Consider the following 27,175-nt stretch of genomic DNA (forward strand, 5'->3'; position numbering starts at 1 on the left):
GTAGCCGATGTCTAGTATATTAATACTCTGCTGTAGGCAATCCAGATCTGGAGTATTGTGTTCAGTTTGAGCATTACATTTTAAGAAGACATTAACAAAATGGTTTTAGAGGAAAGTGAGTAGAATGGTAAAGTTTCTAAAATGATGTCGTATAAGCAGTGGCTCTACTTAAATTATACTTAACCTTAGAGAAGAGATGGCTAAGCAGAGATGTGATAGCTTTCTTCACATTTTTAAAAGTGGTACCATGTAAACAGAAATTAATACATTCTTTGTAGTTGCATTGACTGGAAATAGGACCAGTGGGTAAAGATTACAATGAACAGATTACTACACAGTGTGAGGAAGAGTTATCTAATTATTAGAGCCATACTGAAGTGGAAAAAAGTTGCCTTGAGATTTAGTGAATTTTGTGATGTTTGCACGTGTTGGCAGAAGTGCAAAGTTGTCAGTCATCTTTCAGAATGGCTTTCTACATTTATCAGAGGTTAGGCAAGTTGCTGAAGCTTCCTTTAACTGCAATATTGTAAGAAACATTAGGCATCTAAAGAAATGGATTTTCAGAATTTTGGGTCATTTCAGTTTGTTTGCAAAATTGAGTATATTCACATTGGGTCTTTTGAATTATGCTGCTTCCTCACAGAGTAGGGGATCTGTGTGTTATAAATCGGATATTGTCAACTGAGAGGCAGAGGCAGTGGCTGCTGTGGCTGGTGCTCTTCCTGCTCTTACTACTACTGCTATTCTGCCGGGCACAGCTAGAAATAAGAAAATGAAAAGGTGTCAGCTTATGGGGGCTCAAAATGTAGTGTCAGAGTTCTAGAAATATCATCACAATACACTGTGCCTTGTATTGTAACAGGTAAATACAAGGCTCTAGGACATGATTTCTTAACCTCAGCGTTATTGACATTTGGGCTGAGTCTCCGGTGCACTGTAGGCTGTTAGCAGCATGCTGGGCTCCTAACCACTAGATTCCAGTAGCACCCCCTGTTCCAGTCCTGACAGCCAAAGATGTCTCTACACATACCTTGATATCTCCCCCACCCCCCGGGGGTGGGTGTGAAATTGTGAGAACGACCGTGGTAGGGGGTCACAGGTGGGAGTATCTCACATCTGAGGACTTTAGGGGGAAGTGGTGGTGGTTGTTGTTGTTTTAAGTTATCTCTCTGGTGATTGGAATTCCTACCAATTACAGCATACTATTTTTACTCTATTTTTTTCCCATCTCTCTTCCTATCTGCATCTTAAATCTTATTACCCATCTCTCTATATGTACATGGAATAGGATATAAGATTAGAGTACAGTTTTATTATCCTTATGTTGATACTATTTATATATAACTTCTGATAGTGTTCCCTATATATCTTGCCTTGAGGATTAATTCTCAGGACCAATCTTGTTAAACCCTAAGTCCCCCAAATTTAACGAAGAAAAAAACATGGATCTTCAAGTTTATTCAAACAAAGTCCTCTTTCCCATATGAAAGAGAACAGGATTAAGAAATTAGAGAATAACAGAGCCATTTCAGAATAAAAGATATTTTAGGATATATATGCACATTTATAATTTAGGATATACATATGTATGTACTTTGTGTTATCTTACTAGGATGTTTGATGATAGTTAACACTTCTATGAATAGTTCAACGTTGGCTTGTTAATTTTGCTTATATTTATCAGCTTCCAGATAAAGAGAACAGCTAGTTGTGCCATGTTTCTGATCTTTGCTTTTTCTTCCTTCAAACTAGGAGACTCCCAAGATGGAAACTTTGTCTTTCCCCAGATATAATGTAGCTGAGATTGTGATTCATATTCGCAACAAAATCTTAACGGGAGCTGATGGTAAAAACCTCTCCAAGAATGATCTTTATCCCAATCCAAAGGTACAATGTGATTGTGTTTGCATGTGGCTGATGGTATTTAAAAACAAATGAAACTACTAGGTATACAGTGTTTGCAGAAGGGTGTGTACCCTGCTCCTTGATGTGGGCCAGTCATCTTAATCCAGAAGCAATCTCTCACCTAGTGTAATTTTAAAATAATGTTAAGTTTATATGTGAGATGACATCTATATTTCCATTAGGAATTCAATTCCTTAATATGGTTGTTTTCTTAAAAAGAAAAAAAAAGAACACTCTAAATCATAGACATATTAAAGTATATTAAATTTTTTTATTGTAGTGGTGGTCTGAGCGTATCATTTATTGGTAGGGCTTGAAGGAACCTATTCTAAGTGGTTTCCAACAATAAAAAGTGCTTAGAAACAATTCTCTTTGGAAGCTTACAGATTAATTTTCTTGCATTATGCCCCAAGGGGGGGATTGACTTGTTTTGACAGGCTTCATTCTTATTTTCTTTAGTTATTAAATGCAAAAATGAACTATTTATGTGTCACAGAAAATCCCAAAGTCTCCTTCCATTTTCCTGTGTTGGTCTTGAAGTGATAACATAATAAAATCTGGTTTAATGATGCAGAACTCAAACTTTATGATCTCAGTCCCTTTTTAATTCTTTAAAATGGAAGGAATAATCTCAGAATAATTGAACTTGTATATGGATCAGAACAGTTTCTACAGGCCAATATTGGGCAGCTGCTGAATTGAAAGATAAAACTTTTGAACATTCCATGCTACTCTATTAAATTTATACCCCCAGGATCATAGTGTTCACTTAAACTTTAACCTCTCAAGAAACCGTCACATCTAAAGCATGAAATAAGTTTGCCCATGGTCTTTTCTCTTAAAAAATACACCCTCGGTGTGCTGTTGTGTTTGCCCCATGCCTGCCATCTGTTTTGAAAGACTAACCCATCTTCCCTAATGTGGATGGATTGCTTGGGTTGGATTTAGATATACTTGTTCTCATTCTGTATAGAAGCCAAAACAACTGATCTTACTGACCACTTATTACATCTGAGCAAACGGAGAAGTATATAGGTGTTTTAAAATTTGGGAAATTTAGGAAATATTTCAAGAGAAATATTGTCATTTTGTTACTCTTTTCTTTGCATCCGTCGTCTACGATTTGGGTGGTAATGCTGATGCTGGTTTCGCTGGAGAGTCACGCATCAGAGTATTACAAGCTGTTTCTCTGTTGTAGCCTGAAGTCTTGCACATGATCTACATGAGAGCCTTACAGATAGTATACGGAGTTCGACTGGAGCACTTTTACATGGTGGGTTTAAGATGAGGCAAAATGACTTCGTTGTGCTGCATTTCCCCTGTTCACGTTGCATACTGGTCTCAGGATAGGAAGTTCTTGGCTTGATTTTAACAAAATCAAAGGCTTATATAAAATGAACACCACTGGCAGAAGAATCTTAGGTAGATAGTGGCTTACGCTGATAGCTTCAGTAAGACAACAGTAGTAAAAGACTTAAATGACACCAGTCATTGATGCTGTGCAGGTGTTCACAGATGTACAGGCTTGTCTCCAGAGGCTAATGAGCAACAGCAGAGTCTTCACACAGACTCTCTCTTCCGAGAAAAGACTCCCAAATTAGAGTATCAGATGTACACTAAGATTGAAAACAATTGAAATAAGGCAACTGAGCTTTTAGCAAATTAGGTATTGCTAGTAGGAAAAGTCATTTTTCTAAATTTTGTTGTTGCTGTTAAATCCTAAGGGCATGACCTGAAATTTTACTAAAAATGTACTAGCTTTAGAATCTTACCGATAGGATGACATTTTGTTTAAAAATCAAAGGCTTTGGGGCGCCTGGGTGGCACAGCGGTTAAGTGTCTGCCTTCGGCTCAGGGCGTGATCCTGGCGTTATGGGATCGAGCCCCACATCAGGCTCCTCCGCTGGGAGCCTGCTTCTTCCTCTCCCACTCCCCCTGCCTGTGTTCCCTCTCTCGCTGGCTGTCTCTGTCAAATACATAAATAAATAAATAAATAAATAAATAAATAAATAAATAAATAAAATCTTAAAAAAAAATCAAAGGCTTTGCCACATATTTGGTATGAGACCTTGCTAAGGCTTAGTTTCTTTGTGTATAAAATAGGAATAGCACACTGTCTTAGGGTAGTTATGAAAATTAAAGAAGAATACATGTACAATGCTTAGCATAGTTCCTGATGCAGTAAATGCTGACTTTACCCCTTCATTCATTCATTTAAAAAATCTTTACTGAGCTTCTGCTATAAACCTAGCATTACTAGTAACAACTCCAGTTTTGTGCTAGGATCTGTATTGTTTGCTAAGTTTTAAAAATTTAATGATAAGATTATTTTGATCTTAATTTATGATTAATGGGGGGGAGGGGCGCCAGGTTGGCTCAGTGGAGCTTATGACTCTTGATCTAGGGGTCATGAATTCAAACTCCGCATTGGGTATGGAGCCTGCTTTAAAGAAAAAGATTATTTTGAGGTTGAAGATTTTTCTCATTTTGTCTAATCAATGTGTAACTTAGATTTTGTGGTGTATTACATTTAGATGCCAGTGAACTCGGAAGTCATGTATCCACATATCATGGAAGGCTTCTTACCAGTCAGCAATTTATTCATTCATCTGTGAGTAAAGTGGTTTTATTTTCTTAGACTACATACATTCATTTATTCATTGCATTAAGCTTTCTTAATGACAGGATTTTCTTGGAGAAAGAATTTCTATCATTTCCCTCTCCACTCGATCAGTACATTCCAAATTGTAGACTTCCTTCGACTAGAACTGACTGCTTCCCTCTGTAGCACTTTCAATTCTGCTTTCAATGGAAGTTTTAAGATATTCTGAATCTAAAAATGTTTGGAGGTTTTGAGTTTTTAAGGAGTCCTAGCACCTCCAAAAGTATGTGTTGTTTGTTAGAATTTTTAACTATGCCTTGGTATTGCTTGAATACTTGTGTAGCATATAGAAAACATAGAATTCTGTGCAACAGGACTCTGCATGGTAGTAGACTTCCGATGTGGTCTTTGGACATTGAGAAACATATCCAGAAATCTCTTGGAAAATAAAATGCTTATATGGTATGGTTTATATGTAACTTACAATATTCTTTCTCCACTTCATCTTCAAGGGACTCATTTCTGCCCATCTGTCGGGTGAATGACTTTGAGATTGCGGATATTCTATATCCAAGTAAGTGAGAATTTAAAAACATTTTTTTTAAAAAGATTTTATTTATTTATTTGACAGAGATAGAGACAGCCAGCGAGAGAGGGAACACAAGCAGGGGGAGTGGGAGAGAAAGAAGCAGGCTCATAGCAGAAGAGCCTGATGTGGGGCTCGATCCCATAACGCCGGGATCACACCCTGAGCCGAAGGTAGACGCTTAACCGCCGTGCCACCCAGGCTCCCCTAAAAACAATTTTTAATATCTGACTTCAATCTAATATTTTACTTCTCCGGCAGTAAATGTAAGAAAAAAAAACTACAGGTGATTGGCTTTAGAAAGTTTATCTCATTCTTAAGGATGAATTTTTTTTATATCCTATTACTGGAATTGTTTTCTTTGTAGGTCCACAGGAAAGCTGTTTTTCTGATCCATTTTTCTTAATTCCTTAACATTTAAAAGATATTCTGTAAATTTGAAAACATGAATATGAGTAACATGCAAGCTGTGATACTGCGTAGTGGATTCATCATACCAATTTTCTCAAATGTAACAATTACTTTTTACTGTGAAGAAAATATCTTTTAGCACTGATAAGAATAGTCTTGATATTATATTAGCATGTCAATTTCTCTTAAATTTATTTAAACGTCCTTTAATTCATTTGACTCTGATAGTTATACATCAAGTTATTTTATGTTGCAAGAGATTCAATGTGCTATTTAAAAATGTTTTTTTCCTCTTTCTGATCTGCCTTTTTGTTTTGTTTATTGATTTATAATTTACACCAAAAAAAATTCACCAATTTTAAGTATATAACTAAATGAATTTTAACAAAGGTACATAGTTGTATAGCCACTGCCACGATCACGTATGGAAATTTCGATGGCCCTACGACAGTTCCCTCGGGTCCCCATGCAGTTGATTACTTCTGACCAACCCCTCTTCCCTGGCAACCGCTGATCTGCTTTCTGTCCCTGTAGTGACTTGACTTGTCTGATACTTGATATAAATGAAATAATAGTCTGTATTCTTTTGTGTCAGGTGTCTTTAACTTAGCAGAACACTTCCGAGATCCATCCATGTTAGTTGCATTTATTAGTATTTTGTTTCTTTTTATTTTGGAATAGTTTTCTGTTGTAACTATAAACCGCAATTTATTTACCCAGTGACCAGTTGATAAGACATTTGGATTGTCTGCTGTGTTCGGCCATTATGAACAAAGCTGCTCTGAACGTAGGTTACAAGGCTTCCTGAGGTCGTGTGTCTTCATTTCTCTGGGTAAACACCTAGCAGTAGAAATGCTGGTTCATGTGTTAAGTACATATTTAATGTTTTAAGAAACTGCCGAGCTCTTTTCTAAAGCAGCGGCGTCACAGCATCGACAGCATCTGGTAGCTTCAGTTGCTCCACGTCCTCCCCTGGACTTGATAGTAGAAATGTTTAATTTAGCCATTCTAGTGGCTATGTAGCTGTTATCTCATGGTTTTAACTTTCATTTCCCTGATGACTAATAGCAGCATATTTTCATATGCTTATTTGCTATCCACATATCTTCTTTGGTAAAGTGTCTTTTGGAATCATTTTTTCAAGATTTTATTTTTTTAAGTAATCTCTGCACCCAGTGTGGGGCTCAAACCCACAACCCTGAGATTAAGAGTCACATGCTCCACCAACTGAGGCAGCCAGGCGCCCCTCCTTTTTTTTTTTTTTTTTAATTGTTTGTCTTATTATTCAATGGTAAGGCTTCTTCAAATATTATAAAAACACATAGTTTATCAGATATGTATTATGCAAATATTTTCTCCCAGTCTATTACTTGCCTTTTTAATATTGTAACAATGTCTTCTGAAGAGCAAAATATATTTCCATTTTGAAGATTCTAATTGATCAATTTTTTTTTCATAAAAATGATTCATAAAACCATTTTTTGTGTGTACTGTTCAGAAATCTTGGCCTCAGAGATGCTAAGATTTTACTCATATTTTAAGCATATCATAGTTTTATTTATTTACTTACTTATGAGAGAGGGGGGAAAGCACACGTATGCTAAGGGGGGGAATCTCCTCGAGTTCGATGGGTTAGATCTCACAAACTACCAAATTTTGGTAGTTCTTGGACCACATATACAGTTCAATTCAAACTAAAAATCGTTATGACAATAGGTTCAACCTTTAGAATTCTCAGAGATTATTTTCTCACCAGAGACAAGGCTAAGAGACACTAATAGCTTTGTCATTTCCCTCACTTATGGGAGATTTTTCTTTCCCCAATCTACCTTTTCACTAAGTTAGAAAGAGCCTAAGCCTTCCTAGAGTCCCACATCTTCTAGGGAGCTCAGCTCCAAGTCCCAAGGCATCAGCAACTATTGCTACATGAAAGTTAATAATCCAAACCACTTGCTTACTTAGCCTGAACTTATTTTCTTTTGGTTCTCTCCCTGTCTAGTGGCTTGTAAAACTCTCTCCTTATCACAAGTCTTTAGCAGTTTGATTATAATGTGCTTTGGGGGATTTTCTTTCTATTTGTTGCTGTGTTCTTCTCCCCCTGCCCACCCCCACTTAGATTGGCTCACTTCTTTGGCTACGTGTATAGTGTCTATCAAATTTAGAAAATATTTAGATATTTCATGTAAGTTTTTTCTGCCAGTCTCTTTGTGGGACTCCAATTACACATTTGTTATGGTGCTTGATGTCCCTCAGCTCATAGGTCTCTATTCATTTTTTCTCTCTGGCCCTTTAGATAGCTTTTATTGTTGTGTCTTCACTGTCCCTAATGCATTCATCTGTCAGGTCAATCTGCTCTTAATCCCACCTAGTGTATTTTTTATTTCAGATATTTTATTTATTAAGTACGAAAGTTTGATTTGGGTCTTTTAAAAAAAATCTTCCCCTTTTCTTATAATGTTGATGCATTTCTCTGTCTTCCTGGACAAACAGGAAATATATTTATAGAATATAGAATATATTTCTAAAGGCTGTCAGGAAGATAGAGTTTAGTTGGGAGAGTCCAAGGCCTCTAGAACTCATAAATTCTGGTTGCCTTGGCCTCTCCCAACTCCAGACTCTATCTTTGTGACTCAGCAAAACCCAAGAGGTGTTTGTGTTCTCCCTCCTTGCGGTACAGCCTGAAAACTCTGAAGGACTGGGCTGGTACATTAATAGGGTTCCCCTCATTTGTTTCTCTTAGGGATGGCTGTCCTGTATTGCCTGTAGTCTGGAGTCTAAAATTGGTTGCTTTGTATATTTTATCTGGTTTTCTAGTTGTTTAAGATGGGAAAATAAATTGGTTCCTTATTATTCTCTTTTGGCCAAAAATGATTTACCTTTTTTTTTTTAAGTTATTAGTGCAAAGAGAATTCTGATCTTTATATTAGAGCACATTTTTTGCACTTTGAGTAATTGTAGCATGCACACAGTTTTATTCTATGTGCTACGAGCAGAGTATATCATAGGAGAGGATGAATTTTTATTTTTACATTGTTTCAAAGATTTACTTAAGGAGTCTTGCTTTCTATTTTAGAGGCAAAACGGACTAGTCGGTTTTTAAGCGGCATTATCAACTTCATTCACTTCAGAGAAGCATGCCGTGAGACCTATATGGAATTCCTTTGGCAATATGTAAGATTTAAATATATTTTTGTGTCTCATACCAGATTAGTAACATCACTTATGAACTACTAATCTGTTTGAAATGGTTGTCACAGATATCTAATTGTCAGATGGCTGTTAGAATCAAATTTATTTTAATATTTATGTAAGTTGCAGATTTTCGTTACTGGAAAGCGTATATCAGAATGAGATTCCCTTCTCCGTTGGATAACACTGGGGAAAGGCTGGAGTTTTTTTCTTCTAATCCTATAGCTGAGGCTCCTTTTCCTGTATTAGGAAACGTACAGGAAGAGAAATAGTGACAAATTCACATTTTTTTCCTTTGGAGTTTAATAGATGGTGTAGTCTTCTTTATTTAATTGAGATATTTGAGGTTTATGTTTGCTTTCTAAAGAATGGCCTAAAATGATGTTTTGTCTATCATGCTTGCCCAACATTGCATTATAAGATCCAGTCCAAGTAAATCACTTTAACAGGTGGAAACTCATTTCATCAACAATTTAGAGAATTTGGAAAGATTATGGGTCATCCATGTGATTTGTTTCCATCTGGCCTCAGTTTTGGGTTATCCTATTCTTAGAAAAATGCCAGAATAACACCAGACAATTTGAACTTCAGCTCCAGCTACACTGAGCTGTATACATAGATTCTTCCTTGCACAGATCATGTTACGTTTATACTTCCCAAACATCGCACACTCTCCAAAGCTTCGGGTGGGTTTGCTAACACACACACAGAAACATACAATTTTGCTTGGCGATTTTCTCCTCATTTTTTAAGACACAGCTCAAACATGTATCATTTTTACAAAGCGCCCCATGATGCTCCCCCCCAGCTGTTACCCAGGTTCGGCTGGATGTCGTTATATTTAGTCCTATAACAAGTTGGTTTGTAGACTTACATACGTGTATCGACCCTTCAAGGAGAATGAGCTATGTAAGTCCCAGCTATAGCTACTTCTTCCTGGGTTTTACTCTTGGCACTTAGCATAGTTTCTGATGTAGTACGAACTCAGCATTTATGCGTGAATAAGTAAATTCCTAATTCACTCGTCACGAATGCCTGTTCTCTCTTAAAAATGCCTTCTTTCTGATGGTGAAAGCTGAGGAGTTTGTAAGCATTTTGCAGCATGTACTCAGTAGATTTTTTTTTTCTAAATGCATCACTGTGTTGAAAAACACTAATATGAAAATTGCTTTAATAGAAATCTTCTCTGGACAAAATGCACCAGTTAAATACTGCGCACCAGGAAGCGTTAATGAAATTGGAGAGACTTGAGTAAGTAGGAGATTTACAAATAAGATAAATACAATTTCAAGATGCAGAATGAATTGTGAGTAGTATTTGACAACCCTGCAGGCTACCTCAAGTCTCCTTCACCTTCCTCACTAAATAGCAGACTATTTAAGTTTATCTGTTCCAAAAAAAGAAACACTCTTTCTCCTTCTTTCTAACTCTTAGTACATAATATATTCTTTTGCTTTATTCTTGGAGTTAGTGAATTAGCCTGAGATGTTTAAAGCCATTAAGTTACCTCCTAAATTGTGTCTGGAAGTATTTATCTTGTATAGGTGAACAGTAATTAAGTGGACTCTCTTCCTTAAGACCAGTTAATTCTGTTAAAAGTTTTACTCCTTCAACAGAGCTTTGTTTTGTTCCTAACATACAAAGAACTCCTACAAACCAAGGGCAGAAGGATAATAGAAAAGTAGGCAAAGGCTAAGAACAGGGGATTTACAGAGGAATAAACACAAAAGGGTAATTAAAAATATGTAAAGATTATTAAACTCACTAGCAGTCAGGGAAACGATCATAAAAACCATAATTCTGTGTCGTGTCTCAAAATAGAATCTGAGAACGGTGTGCATGGCAGAGACTTTTACATGGCAGCTGCTGTTAGGAAGGACGGGCAGAGCAAAGGGAATGGATGATTCAGGAGAGAGAGGGAGAGAGAGGGAGGGGAGGAGAGGAGCCAGGCAGGAGCAGGCACTGAGCAGGGAAGGGAAGGTCACGCTCCATGTATCAGGAGCCGGGTTAGAAAAGGCAGGTCCGAACGCGGACGCATCCCCACGCAGATTCTGTGGTGGAAGGCCGAGGCAGCCCACGTGATCTTTGTTTTCTGTGTTGTAGAGACCAGGTCATCTATTTTGATTTGCTGTCACATGGAAGGATGAGAATTCAGAAACATGAAAGCAGATAGTTGTTTTTGTTTTTGTTTTCACTCGAGTCATTTGAGGACAGATGCTGTTTTGGCCTTGCCAAGTTAAGAACCCGATATATGTTATTTTCATCTGTTCTGCTGTGTTCAGTTCTGTTCCAGTTGAAGAACAAGCGGAGTTCAAGCAGCTTTCGGACGAGATCCAGGAGCTGCAGCAGTCACTGAATCAAGAGTTTCGTCAAAAAACGGTATTGGCCGTTGTGTTGAACTTAAGAATCAAAGAGCCAGTTAGCTTATCAGCGAAGATGGGTTTCTTTGGGAATAGCAGAGAACTGCAGTTTGGTACAAGTAAGCTGCAGCAAAACCCATAGCCTAGTCCCACAAACAAAGGAGAGGAATATTATTTTATGGAGAAGGAGGAGGAGGTTGGGAGGGGTTGTTTGGAATCAGAGTCCTTGGAAGAAAAGCAAGAGTCCAGACACAGAGTTTGACTCATTATATGACAGAAAAATTCTTCTTTTTGGACACTTTGGTTTTGTTTTTGCTCAAAGCTAGGGGATAAAAGCAGAAAGCCCAGCAAAGTAATTGCTCAGCTAGAGCTTTGAGAACGCTAAGAGAACCGCCTTTCTTGGGGTCAGAAAAGACTAACCTAGCACGGGGGTGGTGATGGTCTCTCACTGAGGGAGTGGCAGGGGTGGTGGCTTTCCCGTAGAGACACAGTGGAGACCTCTTACCCTGTTGGGGGCCCTCGCTGATGAGGCTTCCTGGAGTTGAGATGGTGTGGTGCGGGGTGAGAGCTCCCCCTCCTGGCATCCCTATTCCGCGTGAGTGAGGTTTCATTATATTTTCACTGTTGTTGGCTTAAAATTAAAAAAAAACAAACACAAGTTTTTTGAGGGGGGCAGTTGTGGAGGGGCGAGAGCGTGTTACTTTCAGTTACTGAAGATCTAGGGTATGTTGCTGAGCCCACTTGTGCCCCTTGTGATGGATATGAACTTCTGTCAACCACGATTATTTGTGTTGTCAAAGTTTTTTTTTTTTTTTTTAAAGATTTTATTTATTTATTTGACAGAGATAGAGACAGCCAGCGAGAGAGGGAACACAAGCAGGGGGAGTGGAAGAGGAAGAAGCAGGCTCATAGTGGAGGAGCCTGATGTGGGGCTCGATCCCATAATGCCGGGATCACGCCCTGAGCCGAAGGCAGACGCTTAACCGCTGTGCCACCCAGGCGCCCCCTGTGTTGTCAAAGTTTTATGCTGTCTTGTCGACCAGAATTTTTTAGGATTTGCCTTTTTCCCGAACTGTGCAGAGGCACCCTGCACTTGGCAGGAAACCCGCAGGAGTGCTTCAGGATATTTTAAACTGTCATGGGAAACTGATGGTCAGCATGTGTCACACCCTGCTTGGTCCACTAGCTCACGGTCGTCACAGTCCCAGCAGCTCTCGTTGCCTTCCTTTCCCGTCTTCGTGAAGCTGGGTCCTGGCGTTTGCTGTGGTGAAAAACCAGTACTACGTGAACGACCTCACAGAACGGGAAATGAGAATGGCTGGGTCCAATCTGATTCCACCGTGTGTGAGCTTGTGCAGTGCCCAATAGGTACACACATCCAGTTCCCAAGTAGTTGTTATTTAAGAATAAAATAAACATATTATTTTTTTCCAATTTGTATGCATGACTTTTCCAAGGGCTGCTAAGCTGTTAGGACCTAAGTACTTAGGCCGTTATTTCGACTCCACTACTCCCTAGAGGAACCGTTATGATTTCTTCTGGTCTGGGGGCAACGTGTAAACAGAGGAAGTTTGAGAATATCTGGTCTAATCCATTTAACTCCTCTCCTTCCTTACCTTTATTTTATGAGAAAGCACTGAGTGGCTAATTTAAATCTGTTTTGAGTCATCACGGAAAACAGTTGTTGGCTTTTTTGCTTAGATTGTGCTCCAGGATGGAAATTCCCAAAAGAAGTCCGATATTTCAGAGAAAACCAAGCGTTTGGTAAGCGTCTTTTCATATAACCAGCATTTAAGGTTTGAATATTTTGTGTGGAGGAGTATTTTAACCGTGTGCATTGTTGTGGTCAGTGTTCCTCCCTTTTTCCTTAAAATGAAACTAGTTTAACCTTTTTCAGTTTAAATAAAAGAGCTGACTATTGTTTTTTGGTTTTTGTTTAATGGAAACATGGAAATGTATGAGGAGAGGGAAAGTCACCCAGTGGCTCACCACACAGTCTGATGTGTGTCGTAGACGACGTTTCTCTATGCGGAGAAGGTTGTTTGTGTAACGTTACATCAGAGCTGTGAGACTCTCCATGCCTCAAACCTGCCTTTTTTCGCTGAACAAAAGAGCATGAGTACTTACCACGCCGCCGTCGAGCCTCGTTACCTTAACAGCTGCTTATGGTTGTGCGTCGCACTGATGTCGGTCTTTCTGGAGTCCTCTTGGTGGACACTCACTGGCTTCTGTTGTTTCTGCTACTGGACAGCAGTGTGGGTACACAGACACACACACACACACACACACACACACACCGAGATCTGTGTACCAGGCTGCTTTCCATCTTAGACCGAATTCCTACTTGTAGGACTTCTGGGTTAAAGGGAATACACGTTTAAAACTGACCCACCTTGCCAAACTGACTTCTAAAAAGATGCCCATTTACATTCCTACCAATAGAACATGAGGGTGTTCTTTTCCCTACCCTCTTGCCAGCATGGGATGTTTTTAGTTTGCTTTCTCTGTCTTTGTTGCTGTTATAGGACAAAAAACACCTCATTTTCATTTTGATTTTTTTGCTTCTTAGTGATTTTGACATCTTAGTCAATGGTTTGTTGTTATGTCTTATTTTGTAAACTACCCGTGTTCCTGGCTTCTTTGTTGTTGTTTTTTTTTTTTAAAGAAACTTTATGAATTACGGATATTAACTACTTGTCTTTTAAATTCATGATTTTTTTTCCATTAGAAGGCTTATGTTTTTAATGTAAAATTTATAGACATGACCCTTATGGTTTGTGGCTTTAATTCTTATACATAGAAAACCCTGCCCCATATCTCATGTTTTTAATCCCACGGTCTCATTGTACTTTCATGGCTTCCCTATTAACACTTACACTGTAGAGCCACCTGAAATTCACGTTGGTGTAATGTATTCCTTATTTTTCTGTCCCTCTTTTTATTAGCAAATGCCTTCATCTGAGTAGAATTGACTATGGTTGTTTTATTATTCATTTCTTTCTGTCCCATTTAAATCTACCTTGAAACAAAATCATTGTGTACTTATAATATCAAGTTTAGTCTTCTTATAAAGGGAAGAAACGTGATGAATGTCAATGTCAGTTGTAAGGAGGTGGCCTCCGATTTTGTAGAGCATGAAACACATGTGGCTGTTTGCTAAAATGCCAGATACATTGTTTCAAACATTCAGTTTGGGCCTCTGAGTTAGCTGATCAAAATGTATGATCATTTTGTGGTTCTTTTTAGTTGACAATAATTTGTAGACAAATTACAGAAGCCAACAGTAATACATCCCCATTATAAAATACTCAAAGGACCTGTGTGTGTGTGTGTGTGTGTGTGTGTGTACATGTATGTGTATAGTGAGAGGGACAGAGTCAGACACAGAAGGCCCTCTTCTCTGGGCCCGTCTCCCCTGCAGGTCACAGCCTCCCATCCCTTTCCATGACATTACGCACTCTTACATAGACACATATGTTATCCAGGATTCCTAGAAATGGGTTTGTGTTGTATGTTGACCTGTAATTGAGTCTTTCACTTAATATTTCTTGGGAATCTTCCCATATCGATACATAGAGAATATCTCAAAACAATGTAAATATAATTTATCAACTAATCCTTGGGGAGGAAGTTCATATGACTATTTTTTATCTTTTTATATAATTTTAGACTTGCAGAAAAGTTTTCACAGAATTCTCTGTTGTCCTTCACCTGAATTCTCCAAATGGTTTGAAATTCAGGAGAGTAAGGAAATTTGTTTAATTCAGCAGGCTTTGTCTGTGTTCTGGGAGAACAAAGATGACTTCTCACAACCCCAGGCTGCTCAGTCAAATTCAGCCACACAGCTTAAGTGCATAATTATAGCATTGGATGTACGGTGATTGTACTGTTCGTAGAGGGAATGCAGAGAAAGTGGGAACAGGAGTTCCAAGGATTAATGAAACTCAGAGGCGGTGCAGGGGTGGGATGATGGTATTTAGAAGGACTGTGCTGATCAAAGAGAGATCACGTGCACTGTTCAAATCTAGGACTGGGATTAGCAGGCTGTAGGTATAGTGGGGGCTGGCAGAAGAGGACCCTGGCAAGGACAGGAGGAGTAGTACACAGTGAAGGACCTCGGATGTCCTGCTAAGGGGCTTGGTTTTGGGCCCATAGACAAATGGGAGCAAATAAGCAGGTGATCATAATTTAATTTTACCTCCACTACAATGAGCACAGACCCAATTTCTTTGTTCTTTTCCATTACTGTAATGGTAAGTTAACAATTTTATTACTGTATCTAATATATAAATATGTTTTCTCAACAGAATGAACTAAAATTATCAGTAGTTTCTTTGAAAGAAGTACAAGAGAGTTTGAAAACAAAAATTGTGGATTCTCCAGAGAAGCTAAAGAACTATAAAGAAAAAATGAAAGATACAGTCCAGAAACTTAAAAATTCCAGGGTGAATTTCCTTTTTTTAAAATTTTAATGCTTTTCTATATATTTTTTTTCTTTTTAGCAACTTTTGTTTAATCATGTGTTAATTTTGTGATTTCCAGTTTATCTACACTTCTTTTCCTCTTAAGCTTTTTGCCCTTCTCTCTGATATGTTGCTCTCTCCTGTAAAGCAGGCATAGGGAAAAGAAGTATAATTTCAAGACATTTGTTCAATGAGGCAACAACTTTTTGAGACTTTGCACTGGGTGATCAGGACAGAAATTCTCTGTTCCCCTGAGACTTACTTTATATGAAGGAGAAAGGTATTAAGTTTATAATCGATGATATATTACAGGTTATATATTATGAAAACGTATAGGGTGTGCACATGTTGGGGTAGGAAGTATATGGGAAATCCCTGTACCTTCTGCTCCTTTTTGCTATGAATCTAGAACTGCTCTAAAAATATTTTTTAAAAAGCGTCAGAAAGAGAAAAAAATAGCATAGGGATCTTTGAAATAATGTAACGAGGGTAGCCTAATTTAATATTTTGGAAATATGGGGTGGAGGGGGAAGGAAATAGAAATTGATGCTGACATCTGAAGAATAAACCATGGTTATCCTACCATATTTGTACATCGAAGACTGTTGGAGGCAGCGGGAACAGCATGTGCAAATTCTTCGAGGTGGAAGGAAGCGAGGTATATCCCAGAAACAAAGCCTCATGCATAAGAAGGGGAGTGGCATGAGGTGACCATAGGAAAATAAGCAGTGGGCAGATGATTCAGGGTGCTGGATTTTACTTTAGGAGCAAGGACACACCACTGACTAGTTTAAAAGGGTGATGTTGGAGCATGATCTAATTTATGTTTAACAAGATGATGGGTTGCTGTGGGAGATGGATGGAGGTGCAGTGGGACAGAAGTAGAATTGGGCAGACAAGTTAGCATCCTTTGTGGGGCAGAGCTTTTAAACCATCGATTAACAGAACATTTCTGGTTTATCCCTGAATTTGATATTCTAGTCATTCCTGATAATTAAGAATTATCACCCAGGAATAGACAAAGATTACCAGAACAGAAATGAGAGCCAAAAACTAGATCTGAGTATTGATGAAAAAAGTGTAGTTTATGTAATAAAAACCAGTTCTGGTTCAATTGGCTGTTCACTTAGAAGAAAAGGGAGCTGGGTCTATACCTTGCACCATTTACAAAAATAAATTCTATGTGGATTAAAACTTCAACAATTTTAGAAATTTTAAGAGAACATTTGTATAATCTTGAACAGGGATAGATTTTTTTTAAAAAATTAAGTTAGAGAAAAGGAGACATGGAACATGTTTCTAGTGCATATGAGAGGTAAAAGGATGACATCAGTGGCATGCAAAGAAACTAAGAGTGGTTACGGATTGGTAAGAAAAAGACAACAAAAATGAGCAATGATGTGATTAAGCGATTTCACTGAAAGCAAAATCCAATTGGTTAAGAGGGTGGGCGGAGGGACAGGCTAGTGGGGAGAAGAAGAGTAAGTCTGTATTGTTACAGTGGTTGTGATGAACGTGTCCATTTTCTAATTTTAGAAGAGGAATTAATCTTTTAAAAAGAATCAGCCATAGTAATAGTTATTATACAGATGAATAGGAAGATTATAATTGGTAATACAATTGCCCAGGAGTAATTAGGAGCAGTTTGAATATTAGCAGACACGAACTCTTTTCAAATCATCATGAATAACCTTTGGAAGGTACTTCAGCGAGTGATTTAGTAAAATTGTGGTAGTTTTCCTTTGTGTGAGGATATTTGGCAATTAAGAAGCATAATTATATGTACTTAGACACATGTCAGTAATAACGCTTTCTTACTGACCTAGAAACTTAATTGTTCTCTGCTCTTAAGCTTTCGATAGTAAGTGCAGAAATTATTTAAGAGCAAACAGACCAACATTACTGCAGTTTCACGAGGGAGACCATCAAACTGGTTTTTATGTTTCTTTCTTTCAAAGCAAGAAGTGATGGAAAAGTATGAAATCTATAGAGACTCTGTGGACTGCTTGCCTTCATGTCAGCTGGAGGTCCAGTTGTATCAGAAGAAAATACAGGACCTGGCAGACAACAGGGAAAAATTAACCAGCATCTTAAAAGAGGTTTGTATTGTGTGGAATTCTAATGTTTTTATTATGGAATAGTTTAATATAGTTGCTTGGCTTTGGTTTTACTTTGTGTTACTGCTTTCCTAAAGAAAAGCAGGATCCTTCTAGAGGGTAATAGATGTGGCAGTGTATGCTGAGCTGTAAAACATTTTTCTTCTTAAACACAGCAGTGGTAAGACCTCTGTTAACCTTCAGTGAAATGAATGATTAATTAACATGGCATGTTGCCGTGTGTATTTTGGAGGAAAGTAATGGAACTTTAAACCTGTTCTAACAGTTGGAAATGATCTTCCCACCAGTAAGCCTGAAGTCCTGACTTAAGCCTCACATCGTACCTGGGATTTAAATTTATGCCCTGGCTCCTGCCCTGAAGATGGAGAGCGAATGCCAATGTTATTTAAGTTTCTCAAGCCAGAACTTGAAAATCCTTTTTTACTTCTTAACTTTATCATAGGGACCCACCCACACTGTCCCCAGGATCACTAACAGTGCATTTGACAAAGGATTTCTTTGTTTGAGGGAAGTAGGGGTTGGAAGGCGAGGTGGCCTGAGATATTCTCTACCAACCATACGCTCCCTTGTCTGCCATCCAAAGTCAGCAGAAGGTTGAGGTACACTGCTCTTAATGGTTCTAGGGTTTCCCCTTTTCTCTTTATTCCTCCTACCTTAGTTCAGACCCAGACCCCCTCCGTCTAGCCTCGTGGGGGTCCTGTTCATTCCCAGCGTCCCCAGCACTCTGTGGTCTCCTCCCAACACTCTCCCTTCTTCTGCTCGGCTTTAGGACTTAAACGGTTTTATCTCACCTTCAAATTGTATCTTCTTAGAGCTCATCCCAGAAAATAGATGTTCATTTTGTTTATAAATCCTAATTGGTTGTGTCGACTCTAAATACTTCCCATTAACTACAGAGCCTGAATTTGGAGGACCAAATTGAGAGTGATGAGTCAGAGTTGAAGAAATTGAAGACCGAAGAAAATTCCTTCAAAAGACTGATGATTGTGAAGAAGGAAAAACTTGCCACAGCACAATTCAAAATAAATAAGAAGCACGAGGACGTCAAGCAGTACAAACGCACAGTGATTGAGTATGAACTTGTTTTCAGTTTGACGTGTTAGAAAAGAATTGGGTAAAACTAGCCCAGTTTTTCCACCCTAGGATCCCGAAACTCCTATAATTTCAACAAGGTATTCCACCTTTGGGTGACTTAAAAAGGTGAATTAATTATGCATCTTATAATGCTGGGTCTAGATTTAGAGCTGTTTTAGGTCCCAGATTTTTCCCTTTCCAGATACCACGCTTCCAGATCCTTTGCAGGATTCTCCAAAAGGGTTGTGGCAGTTTTCCTTTGCGTAGGGCTGTTTGGCAGTTAGGAAGCATCATTACCCGTACTTAGACACTGCCCGTTCAGGGCACCTGGAGGAGTGGCTGGGGCTGCATCACGTGAGCCACTGGTCTATCTCACGGTCCCGCTGGGCTTCGGCGTTCTAGCACCCATGTTTGAGAAAAGGTTCTATTGGTTTTTTTATCCAGGTAAGAAGTAATACTTCACGAAGCGTTTTACGGCTGTTGTTAGCCAGCGTGCTGGGTATTCCTGTGGTAGAACCTTCTTCCTGTCAGTTCTAAGGATGTATTTTTAGAAACCCCCCCTCCCCGTACTTCGATGAGCTGTGGGTGTTTCAGCCTGTGCGTGGTGAAGATTTCCTTTGTTCTTCCTCATGCGGATGAAGACAAAGGGCCGAACTGGCGGATTTTGTACTTGCTGCCAGACTGCCTTGCAGAAAAGTTGTCCCGAGTCACATTCCCCCCGATAGTGCATCCGTGAGCTCAGCTGGGGGTCACCCTAAAGTCTCCGGTGTAAATAACAGCCCCCGCTGCGGTTGGTAGCTCTTTGCTTTTACGTCCTGAGAAGGGGTTTAGGCTTGTCAGACAAGTACACGTGATCTCTTTGGAATCAAAATTAGAGTTTCATGTTTTCCTTTACAGATGCTTGAGCGGAATTAAAATTTAGCTGTCTGTTTTCCTGTAGAGATTGCAATAAAGTTCAAGAAAAAAGAGGAGCTGTCTACGAGCGAGTAACCACAATTAATCAAGAAATCCAAAAAATCAGATTCGGAATTCAGCAACTGAAAGATGCCACTGAGAGGGAGAGGCTGAAGTCTCAGGTGAGTGGGTGCCCACAGGTGACTTTCTAATGGTCTCTCTTCCTCACCGCGGCGACTCTGCCACCCTCACGTTCAGGGTATTGCCGGCTCTCTGAAGTAGAAATTGACCCCCAGTTCCTTGGTTCTGATTCCATTTACAGCCCCTTCTCCATTACCCATGTTGGTTTGGATGTATGCCTCCTTCATACATTTTCCCCCACGTCCTTTCCCTGACCGAGCCAGGCATCGTGCTCTGCAGTAAGAGTGCATGCTCCATAAAGGTTCTGAACTTTTTTAAATTAATTTTTTAATTTAAATTCAATTAATTAACATATAATGTATTATTGGTTTCAGAGGCAGAGGTCAGTGATTCATCAGTCTTCTATAATACCTAGTGCTCATTCTGAACTTTTTTGATAGATGACCTTGGATAGTGATTTTAAGTAATGTCCTCTAAAAAGTTGCTGCATTTTCTTGTCCTGATAAAAGGATCTCAAAAGTATTTCTAGGGGCGCCTGGGTGGCTCAGTCAGTTAAGCATCTCCCTTCTGCTCAGGTCATGATCCCAGGGTTCTGGGATTGAGCCTTACATCGGGCTCCCTCTCTCTTTCTCTCTGTCTCTCAAATAAATAAAATCTTTAAAAAAAAAAAAAAAAAAACTTCTCACGATCAGTGTTAAAGTGTAGGAGTTGTTACCTGAAGCAGAGTAGCTGGGGCTGGTCCCTATGCGATGAGACTTTTCATCACATCTTTGTCATCATTGCCTGGCGTTACTTCCTGCTTTCATTCTTGGCATGTTTCAGTGTATTTATTTTATCGTTGCATTAACAGTTCTCAGTTTAACGAGGACAGACATCTTCTACATTTTTGTCTTTCCTAAATGTCAGCACGTCATCAGACATCAAGTGCTTACCACTTCCTTTCTTTTTTTTTTTTTTTTTTTTTAAAGATTTTATTTATTTGACAGAGAGAGACACAGTGAGAGAGGGAACACAAGCAGGGGGAGTGGGAGAGGGAGAAGCAGGCTTCCGGCTGGGCAGGGAGCCTGATGCGGGGCTCGATCCCAGGACCCTAGGATCATGACCTGAGCCGAAGGCAGATGCTAAACAGCTGAGCCACCCAGGCGCCCCAGTGCGTACCTCTTTCCATCGTTAACTGCCAGTGTCTCCAAGAAGTCATCTATTCCTGATACATTTTATCTCATTTTCTCTTACCTTTTGAAGTTTGACCTATATCCTCCATATTGCCCCGAAATGCTCTACTAGCCATCACTAAAAACAGCCCTTTATCACGTGAAATCCCATGGCCTCTTATTTTCCCCCTCATTCTTTTTCACCTCCGCTTTATTGGCATGTTGGATCCAGGTTTCTTAAAACGCTGATACCTGAGAAATATTTAAATAAGTGCTGCCCCTACCCTCCACCCTCCACATCCAATTTGCAAGGAGTTCTAATACTAAAAGCCACTGCAGACAATCCCCTCACCCATTCTCAGGACCTTGGATCCCCTCGAAAGATGGTGTCACTACCTGTGCACGTGGAAGCATGCGTAGATGTACCCTGAGTGCAGTCTCAAGGCTTCTGGGAAAGGGAGGAAGGACAGACGGATGGAATGAAGGAAAAGAAAAGAGAGTGGCTGTCTTCCCTGCCAGGGTGGGCCAGTCTGCTGTCCTGACGTTTTATGTTGCTTCCCTTTCTTGCCACATTTCAACTACTTCTCTTTTTCCTGCCCTTGAACTGGATATTCACCAAGGCCCAGCCCTCTGTTTATCTCTAGAACGCGGGTTAGAAAGATCTTAGGAGTTATTTAATCCTATTCCCTAATCAAAGCAATCAATCAGTTAATATTTATTTATTATCACATGGTCAGGTGCAGTTAGTGAACCAGCTACTATCCGCCTCAGCACGTCTGGCCCAGCGGTCGCAAACATGCCCCCGCCGGCCCTGCGGCACTGCGTTAGTGTCTGTCTCGCCAGGAACATACTCAGTTTCTAACAGCCACGATCCTGTGTTTTCTACCTTAGCGTGTCCTGTCAAACCGCACCTGGAATGGCGCCTTCTGTGTAGTATGTTTTTCATCAGAATTTGGAAGTTTGGATGGTCATCTCGCTCGGTAAAACTGGCTGCGTGTTAGAATTCAAAAATGAGGGGCGCCTGGGTGGCACAGCGGTTAAGCGTCTGCCTTCGGCTCAGGGCGTGATCCCGGCAATCTGGGATCAAGCCCCACATCAGGCTCCTCCGCTATGAGCCTGCTTCTTCCTCTCCCACTCCCCCTGCTTGTGTTCCCTCTCTCGCTGGCTGTCTCTATCTCTGTCGAGTAAATAAATAAAATCTTTAAAAAAAAAAAATTCAAAAATGAACACCCAACGTCCAGCCCCATAGGTCTTGAATTAGAATCATCAGCAACGGGGTTCACGAACCAGAATTTTTTACTGTGGCTTTTGAGAACCATCGATAGGCTCTGTTTCATTGTTTTCAATATCGTCGAGCTCATCACCACCCAGGCTGTTCTGCTAGGACCGCTTTAGTGGTTAAAATTTATTTCTTATTTCGAATTTAAAATAAAATTTCTGTACTCGAGTGAACCAAGATCTCTCTGGAACAAATCTGTATCGTCCTGTGCTTAATATCACTTCAGACATTTGAAGATAATGATCATGGGTTCCTCCAACCTTTTCATCTGGGTTAACGAGCCCCAGTTTTCCAGCCATTCTTTATATAGCTTAATTTTCAGATTCATTACTACCCTGTTTACTGTCTTCTCCCCTCTGTTTCCTGTTTGTCATTATTCTGTTTAAAATGTAGGACCCAGTACTAAACATAGCCTTCCAGGGAACGCTGTGACCAGTCCCGAAGCGCAGGGCTTCTGTTAATGAAGTGTAATACTGGCTTGGATTCTCAGCAGCAGCATCTCGCCCTTGGCTCATATTAAGCTGGTGATCAATTAAACGACCCCTGTCCGTTCCGCATGTAGTTCTGTCCAGTTAAATTGTTTCACCATACTTGAACGCAACCATTTCCTGGGACTTTTGAGTCAGAATTTTACTAGTATTTCTTTTAGGCTTCATCTGTTTACTTCCATGCCAATTTCAAAGTATCAAGGTCATTTTAAATCTTTGTCTCATTCCCATCAATGATACTTCATGGCTTCGCGTCACCTGCACATTTGATCAACATGCCTTCTTCTCCAAAATAAAAATGTTGAGTAGAATTGGGCCCTCTGCTACATTAGGTATTTCTTCCTTCAGAGTGGCATAGAGCCACTGATCGGAACTTCGGATACAGTTGTTGAAGTTGCGAAGTTGTTGTAACGTTTCGCAGTCTGCATTGTGATACCCACGTGTCCTGAGCAGCGTGGGAGAGTCTAAATCCGATGGCAAATTGTGCTGCATTTTGCCAAACAGCTCCTTGTAGCTTCCTTCATAATCACCCTCCACGAGAAGGAGAAGATGGGTTTACGGTTGCCCGTTTGTTCTGGGTGCATTTTCTCTGGGATCCTAGAGATCTGCACATCCCTTTTTTCATTAAATATTCTTTCCCAGAGATCCTCATCTCTGGTGCTTTCAGTTAACACTTTGATTGAGATCGGTTTCTAAATCGGCGTCCTGCTCTGTCCAGTCACCCCACCTCTGCTCTCTACTTCAGCTGCCTGCCAGATGTTTCACATCTCATCACAAGAATGACACTTATAGAATGGCATCTGGCAGCGTCCAGCATCTCTCCTCCTCACTCTCTCTCTCCTTCCCCTCTGCCTCTCTTTCTCTCTTTCCCTTTTACTCCATTTCTTCACAAATTTCTTATGCTTTGATGGCATCAGCATTTTTCCATCCCACGGAGCTGAAATCTTGGACTTTCTTTGACAATCCTGACCCAGGCAAGCACCAAGTTAGTGTTCGGACTTTTCCAAAAGTCGTCGATACTGTTCATCACAACCCCTCTCTGTTCTACTTCTGTCCCATAATTTTGTAATGCTCATGGACTATGGCAAAAACTTGCTAAATTTCTTCCTTGACTTAAGATTATCTGCATCAGATCCACCCTGAGTGCTATGTACCGCCAAAGTTATCCTGCTAAACTAGCCCCGTGGCTGTACTTTCCTGCTTAAAACGGGAGCTCCCAGTTTCCCTGTGGTGCATTCCCTCAGTGCCTCGCTCACCTATGGCCTATGCGCCCACCAGGTGCCAGGGGCGCCACCTGACTCGGAGTCAGTAGCGAATAGGGAAGCCACGACCCTGCCTTCTAGGACTTTTAAAACTTTAGATCTAAGTTAATCATTTCCGTTATTTACGACTTACTAGAAAGTATAGCTTCTGTATGACTTTCTCTGATTCCTGGGACAGATCGTCGATCTCTCTCCTCTCTCCAATACAGTAAAAGTGCTTTTAGTCGAGTCCAGATAATCTGGATTTGTGATTTATTACAATGAAATAATGTTTAAAATTTTAAATATTTAAAATGCAGTACAAAATTTAGCTATCCTTCGAGTGCTCGGTATCCAGTCTGGTCTGGATTGTATGTTCCTTCAGGGTAGAAAGCACATCTGCGTTTTCTAGTGTGTTTATTCACAGTGTTACTTCTGGAAGGTACTCGGTAATGTATTTGGTTGATGAATTACATACGTACTTGTTGGGTAATGACTGGCTATAAAACCCCATGTATATTGTATACAATTGAACCTCGAACAACCCAGGGACTTGGGGTGCCAACCCCACACAGTCGAAAATCCACATATAACTTCTTACTTACTAAAACCGTAGCTACTAATAGCCTGCTGTTGACTAAGAACAGCCAATTTACCCGTGTTCGGCATGCTGTATGTACTGTGGACTGTATTCTTACATTGTGTAGTCCAGAGAAAAGAAAATGGCAGGAAGAAAATCATGAGGAAGAGAAAATACATTTAGAATCCCATACTGTAAAAAAAATCCGTGGGTAAATGGACCCTCATGCTGTTCAAAGCCGTGTTGCTCAAGGGTCAACTGTCCTTTTAAATTTATCTGATGTAAAAGTGAGAAAGTTCCCCGGACCAGCACCGTCCAGTAGAACTTTCTGCAGTGATGGGCATGCTCTTCTGTCCCATTCAGGACAGTAGCCACCGGGTCCCTGTGTGTGGAGCAGCTGACGTGCGGTTAACGCAGCCAGCAGCCTGGAGGTATTCGAATGTCACCTTTCTAGCCTCAGGCACCTAGTGGTCACCGCACAGACACCACAGAACCGGACTTGGAATTTAAAAATATGTCACTTTAGTGACATCATCACCGTCAGATGTACTTATTCGGTGGATTAGATATGAATTAATGATAAAAAGTTCCACTTGGATACAGAATTGAATTGGAAACCGAAACAGCATTTGTGAGGACGTGCTTGTTGCCGTGAGCACCCTCTGAAGGCTGGCTTGTTACTTCAGATGCGCGCTTGCTTCTTTCTGTTGACCTGCCCTGGAGTGGGCCTTTTTTTTTTTTTTTTAAAGTAGGCTTCATGTCCAGCATGGAGCCTAACGTGGGGCTCGAACTCACAACCGTGAGATCAAGACCTGGGCTGAGATCAAGAGTTGGGAGCTCAACCCCCTGAGCCACCCAGATGCCTCTGGAATGGGCTTTAACATGTCATTTCTGGTGGCTCTCCCTGCGGGGTTTGGTTCCTCCATGAGACCGTCTTTGTTCTTGGAAGGAACTGGTTTCTGTAGGGCTCGAAGTGGTTGGTTCAGGTACTTTGATTATGTATCTTTATTTAACCACACTTAGTCTTAATAGTTTCTTACGAGTACTATCTTTCCACCAAATGTATTCAGCTTCTTTTTTAGTGAGAATAAATATACACTCCCATGGAACTGGTAAGTTAAATTGATCTACAGCTGCTGAATGTGCTGAGTTTTGTTTTTTTTTTAATGGTGTCTACACAGGCTAGCAACTAATTCACCTTGTTTTTCCTTTATGATTGAAGAAATAAAACTTTCAAAAATGTTTATTTTCTTAGTGATTCATATTCCATCATATTTGTAGTAAGTTGATACCCAATTAGATCTTAGAAATCTAAATAGACTCTTCTATTTTTGTCTTAAGATTTAATAACTATCTGTGTTTGGATTTTTAGAAGGTGTTTAGCCTTAAGCATCTATTTATATTCGCCAAATCTCGAGCAATAGTTCTCAAACCTGCATAGATGCCAGAGTCCGGAAATAGTTTCGTTCTTTTTTGAAACACTATGAATTGTAATATATTAAATTATAATCTCTACAATTTGTTCAAGATCAGATAGTATCTACACTAAAATTTAAACTACGGTAAGCAGTAGCCAAACTATAGGTTTAAGAAAAATTTAATGGCAGGGATGATTACAATTGAGAACATTATACCCGTTTACTGCTTCTTCCTCCCGTTGGAAGAGAACTGCTGTTTTATTTCAGTGACGAAAAACCATCAGCTTAGAATACCGCTTCTTCTTGTGTCTAGATTTGAGAATTGTTTTGTTCAAGAAAAATGAGTAATACAAGGATCGAAATTGTCCTGGATACATATGAGATAAAAGAAAGTGTTTGCAGGCCACCTGGCTTCTTTCATTATTTTATTCCGTCTCTAAACATTGTTCTCTCTTTTTTTTCTTAATTCTTAGCACATTCACATAGGTTTATATGAAAACTCATTATTGGTTATAGTAGAATTACCTCATGAGTTTACTAAAATGTCTCTAACATGGGTATTTTTCAGTCGTACAGATGACTTATTAAATCTGTTGACCTAACCTTTCAGTGGTGATCGGGGCCAGACCAGAGGGTCTAGCTGTCTGCAGTAACCCAGGGGGACTTGTCTGGAGATGAAAAGCTCCAAAGGAAAGCTTTTCCTTGACAATCACAAATATATTCTTCACGTCTTCGAATCCAAGTCATTGTTACATGTCTCTGCTCTGTTCTTTCTAAGCAGCAGACTTCTTTGATGTGTCTGTACCGCCTACAGAAGGAATTTTTTTGTTTTTTAAAGATTTTATTTATTTATTTGACAGAGAGAGACAGCCAGCGAGAGAGGGAACACAAGCAGGGGGAGGAAGAAGCAGGCTCCCAGCGGAGCATGGAGCCCGATGTGGGGCTCGATCCCAGGATTCTGGGATCACGCCCTGAGCCGAAGGCAGATGCTTAATGACTGAGCCACCCAGGCGCCCCTACAGAAGGAATTTTTCAAAATGAGTAGGCACACATGTGCGTGTGTATGTGCACGTGCACATGAGATCGTTTAGGCTTTAAAATATTAATAAATAGGGGGGCGCCTGGGTGGCGCAGTCGTTAAAAGCGTCTGCCTTCGGCTCAGGGCGTGATCCTGGTGATCCAGGATCGAGTCCCACATCAGGCTCTTCCGCTGTGAGCCTGCTTCTTCCTCTCCCACTCCCCCTGCTGTGTTCCCTCTCTCGCTGGCTGTCTCTCT

The 27,175-nt window shown here is 40.0% G+C and overlaps 1 protein-coding gene across 2 annotated transcripts in view; it reads left to right on the forward strand.

The window, feature by feature from the left end:
* Positions 1 to 27,175, forward strand: part of NUF2 (NUF2 component of NDC80 kinetochore complex) — a 29,701-nt gene that overhangs the window by 1,849 nt on the left and 677 nt on the right. Inside the window, exons 2-13 of one of the 2 annotated variants that reach the window (XM_008685709.2) lie at positions 1,753 to 1,887; positions 3,104 to 3,178; positions 4,440 to 4,516; positions 5,020 to 5,081; positions 8,578 to 8,675; positions 9,871 to 9,944; positions 10,976 to 11,072; positions 12,755 to 12,817; positions 15,361 to 15,498; positions 17,475 to 17,615; positions 18,530 to 18,705; positions 19,648 to 19,783. In XM_008685709.2, the coding sequence (XP_008683931.1) occupies positions 1,765 to 1,887; positions 3,104 to 3,178; positions 4,440 to 4,516; positions 5,020 to 5,081; positions 8,578 to 8,675; positions 9,871 to 9,944; positions 10,976 to 11,072; positions 12,755 to 12,817; positions 15,361 to 15,498; positions 17,475 to 17,615; positions 18,530 to 18,705; positions 19,648 to 19,783 (1,260 nt within the window). In that variant the 5' untranslated portion in view covers positions 1,753 to 1,764. The remainder of the gene's footprint in view (positions 1 to 1,752; positions 1,888 to 3,103; positions 3,179 to 4,439; positions 4,517 to 5,019; positions 5,082 to 8,577; positions 8,676 to 9,870; positions 9,945 to 10,975; positions 11,073 to 12,754; positions 12,818 to 15,360; positions 15,499 to 17,474; positions 17,616 to 18,529; positions 18,706 to 19,647; positions 19,784 to 27,175) is intronic. The other variant, XM_008685710.2, reaches the window with a different exon arrangement.

Source organism: Ursus maritimus, unplaced genomic scaffold (genome assembly GCF_017311325.1).
Source record: "Ursus maritimus isolate PB19 unplaced genomic scaffold, ASM1731132v1 scaffold_2, whole genome shotgun sequence".
In the NCBI taxonomy this organism is placed as follows: Eukaryota; Metazoa; Chordata; class Mammalia; order Carnivora; family Ursidae; genus Ursus; species Ursus maritimus.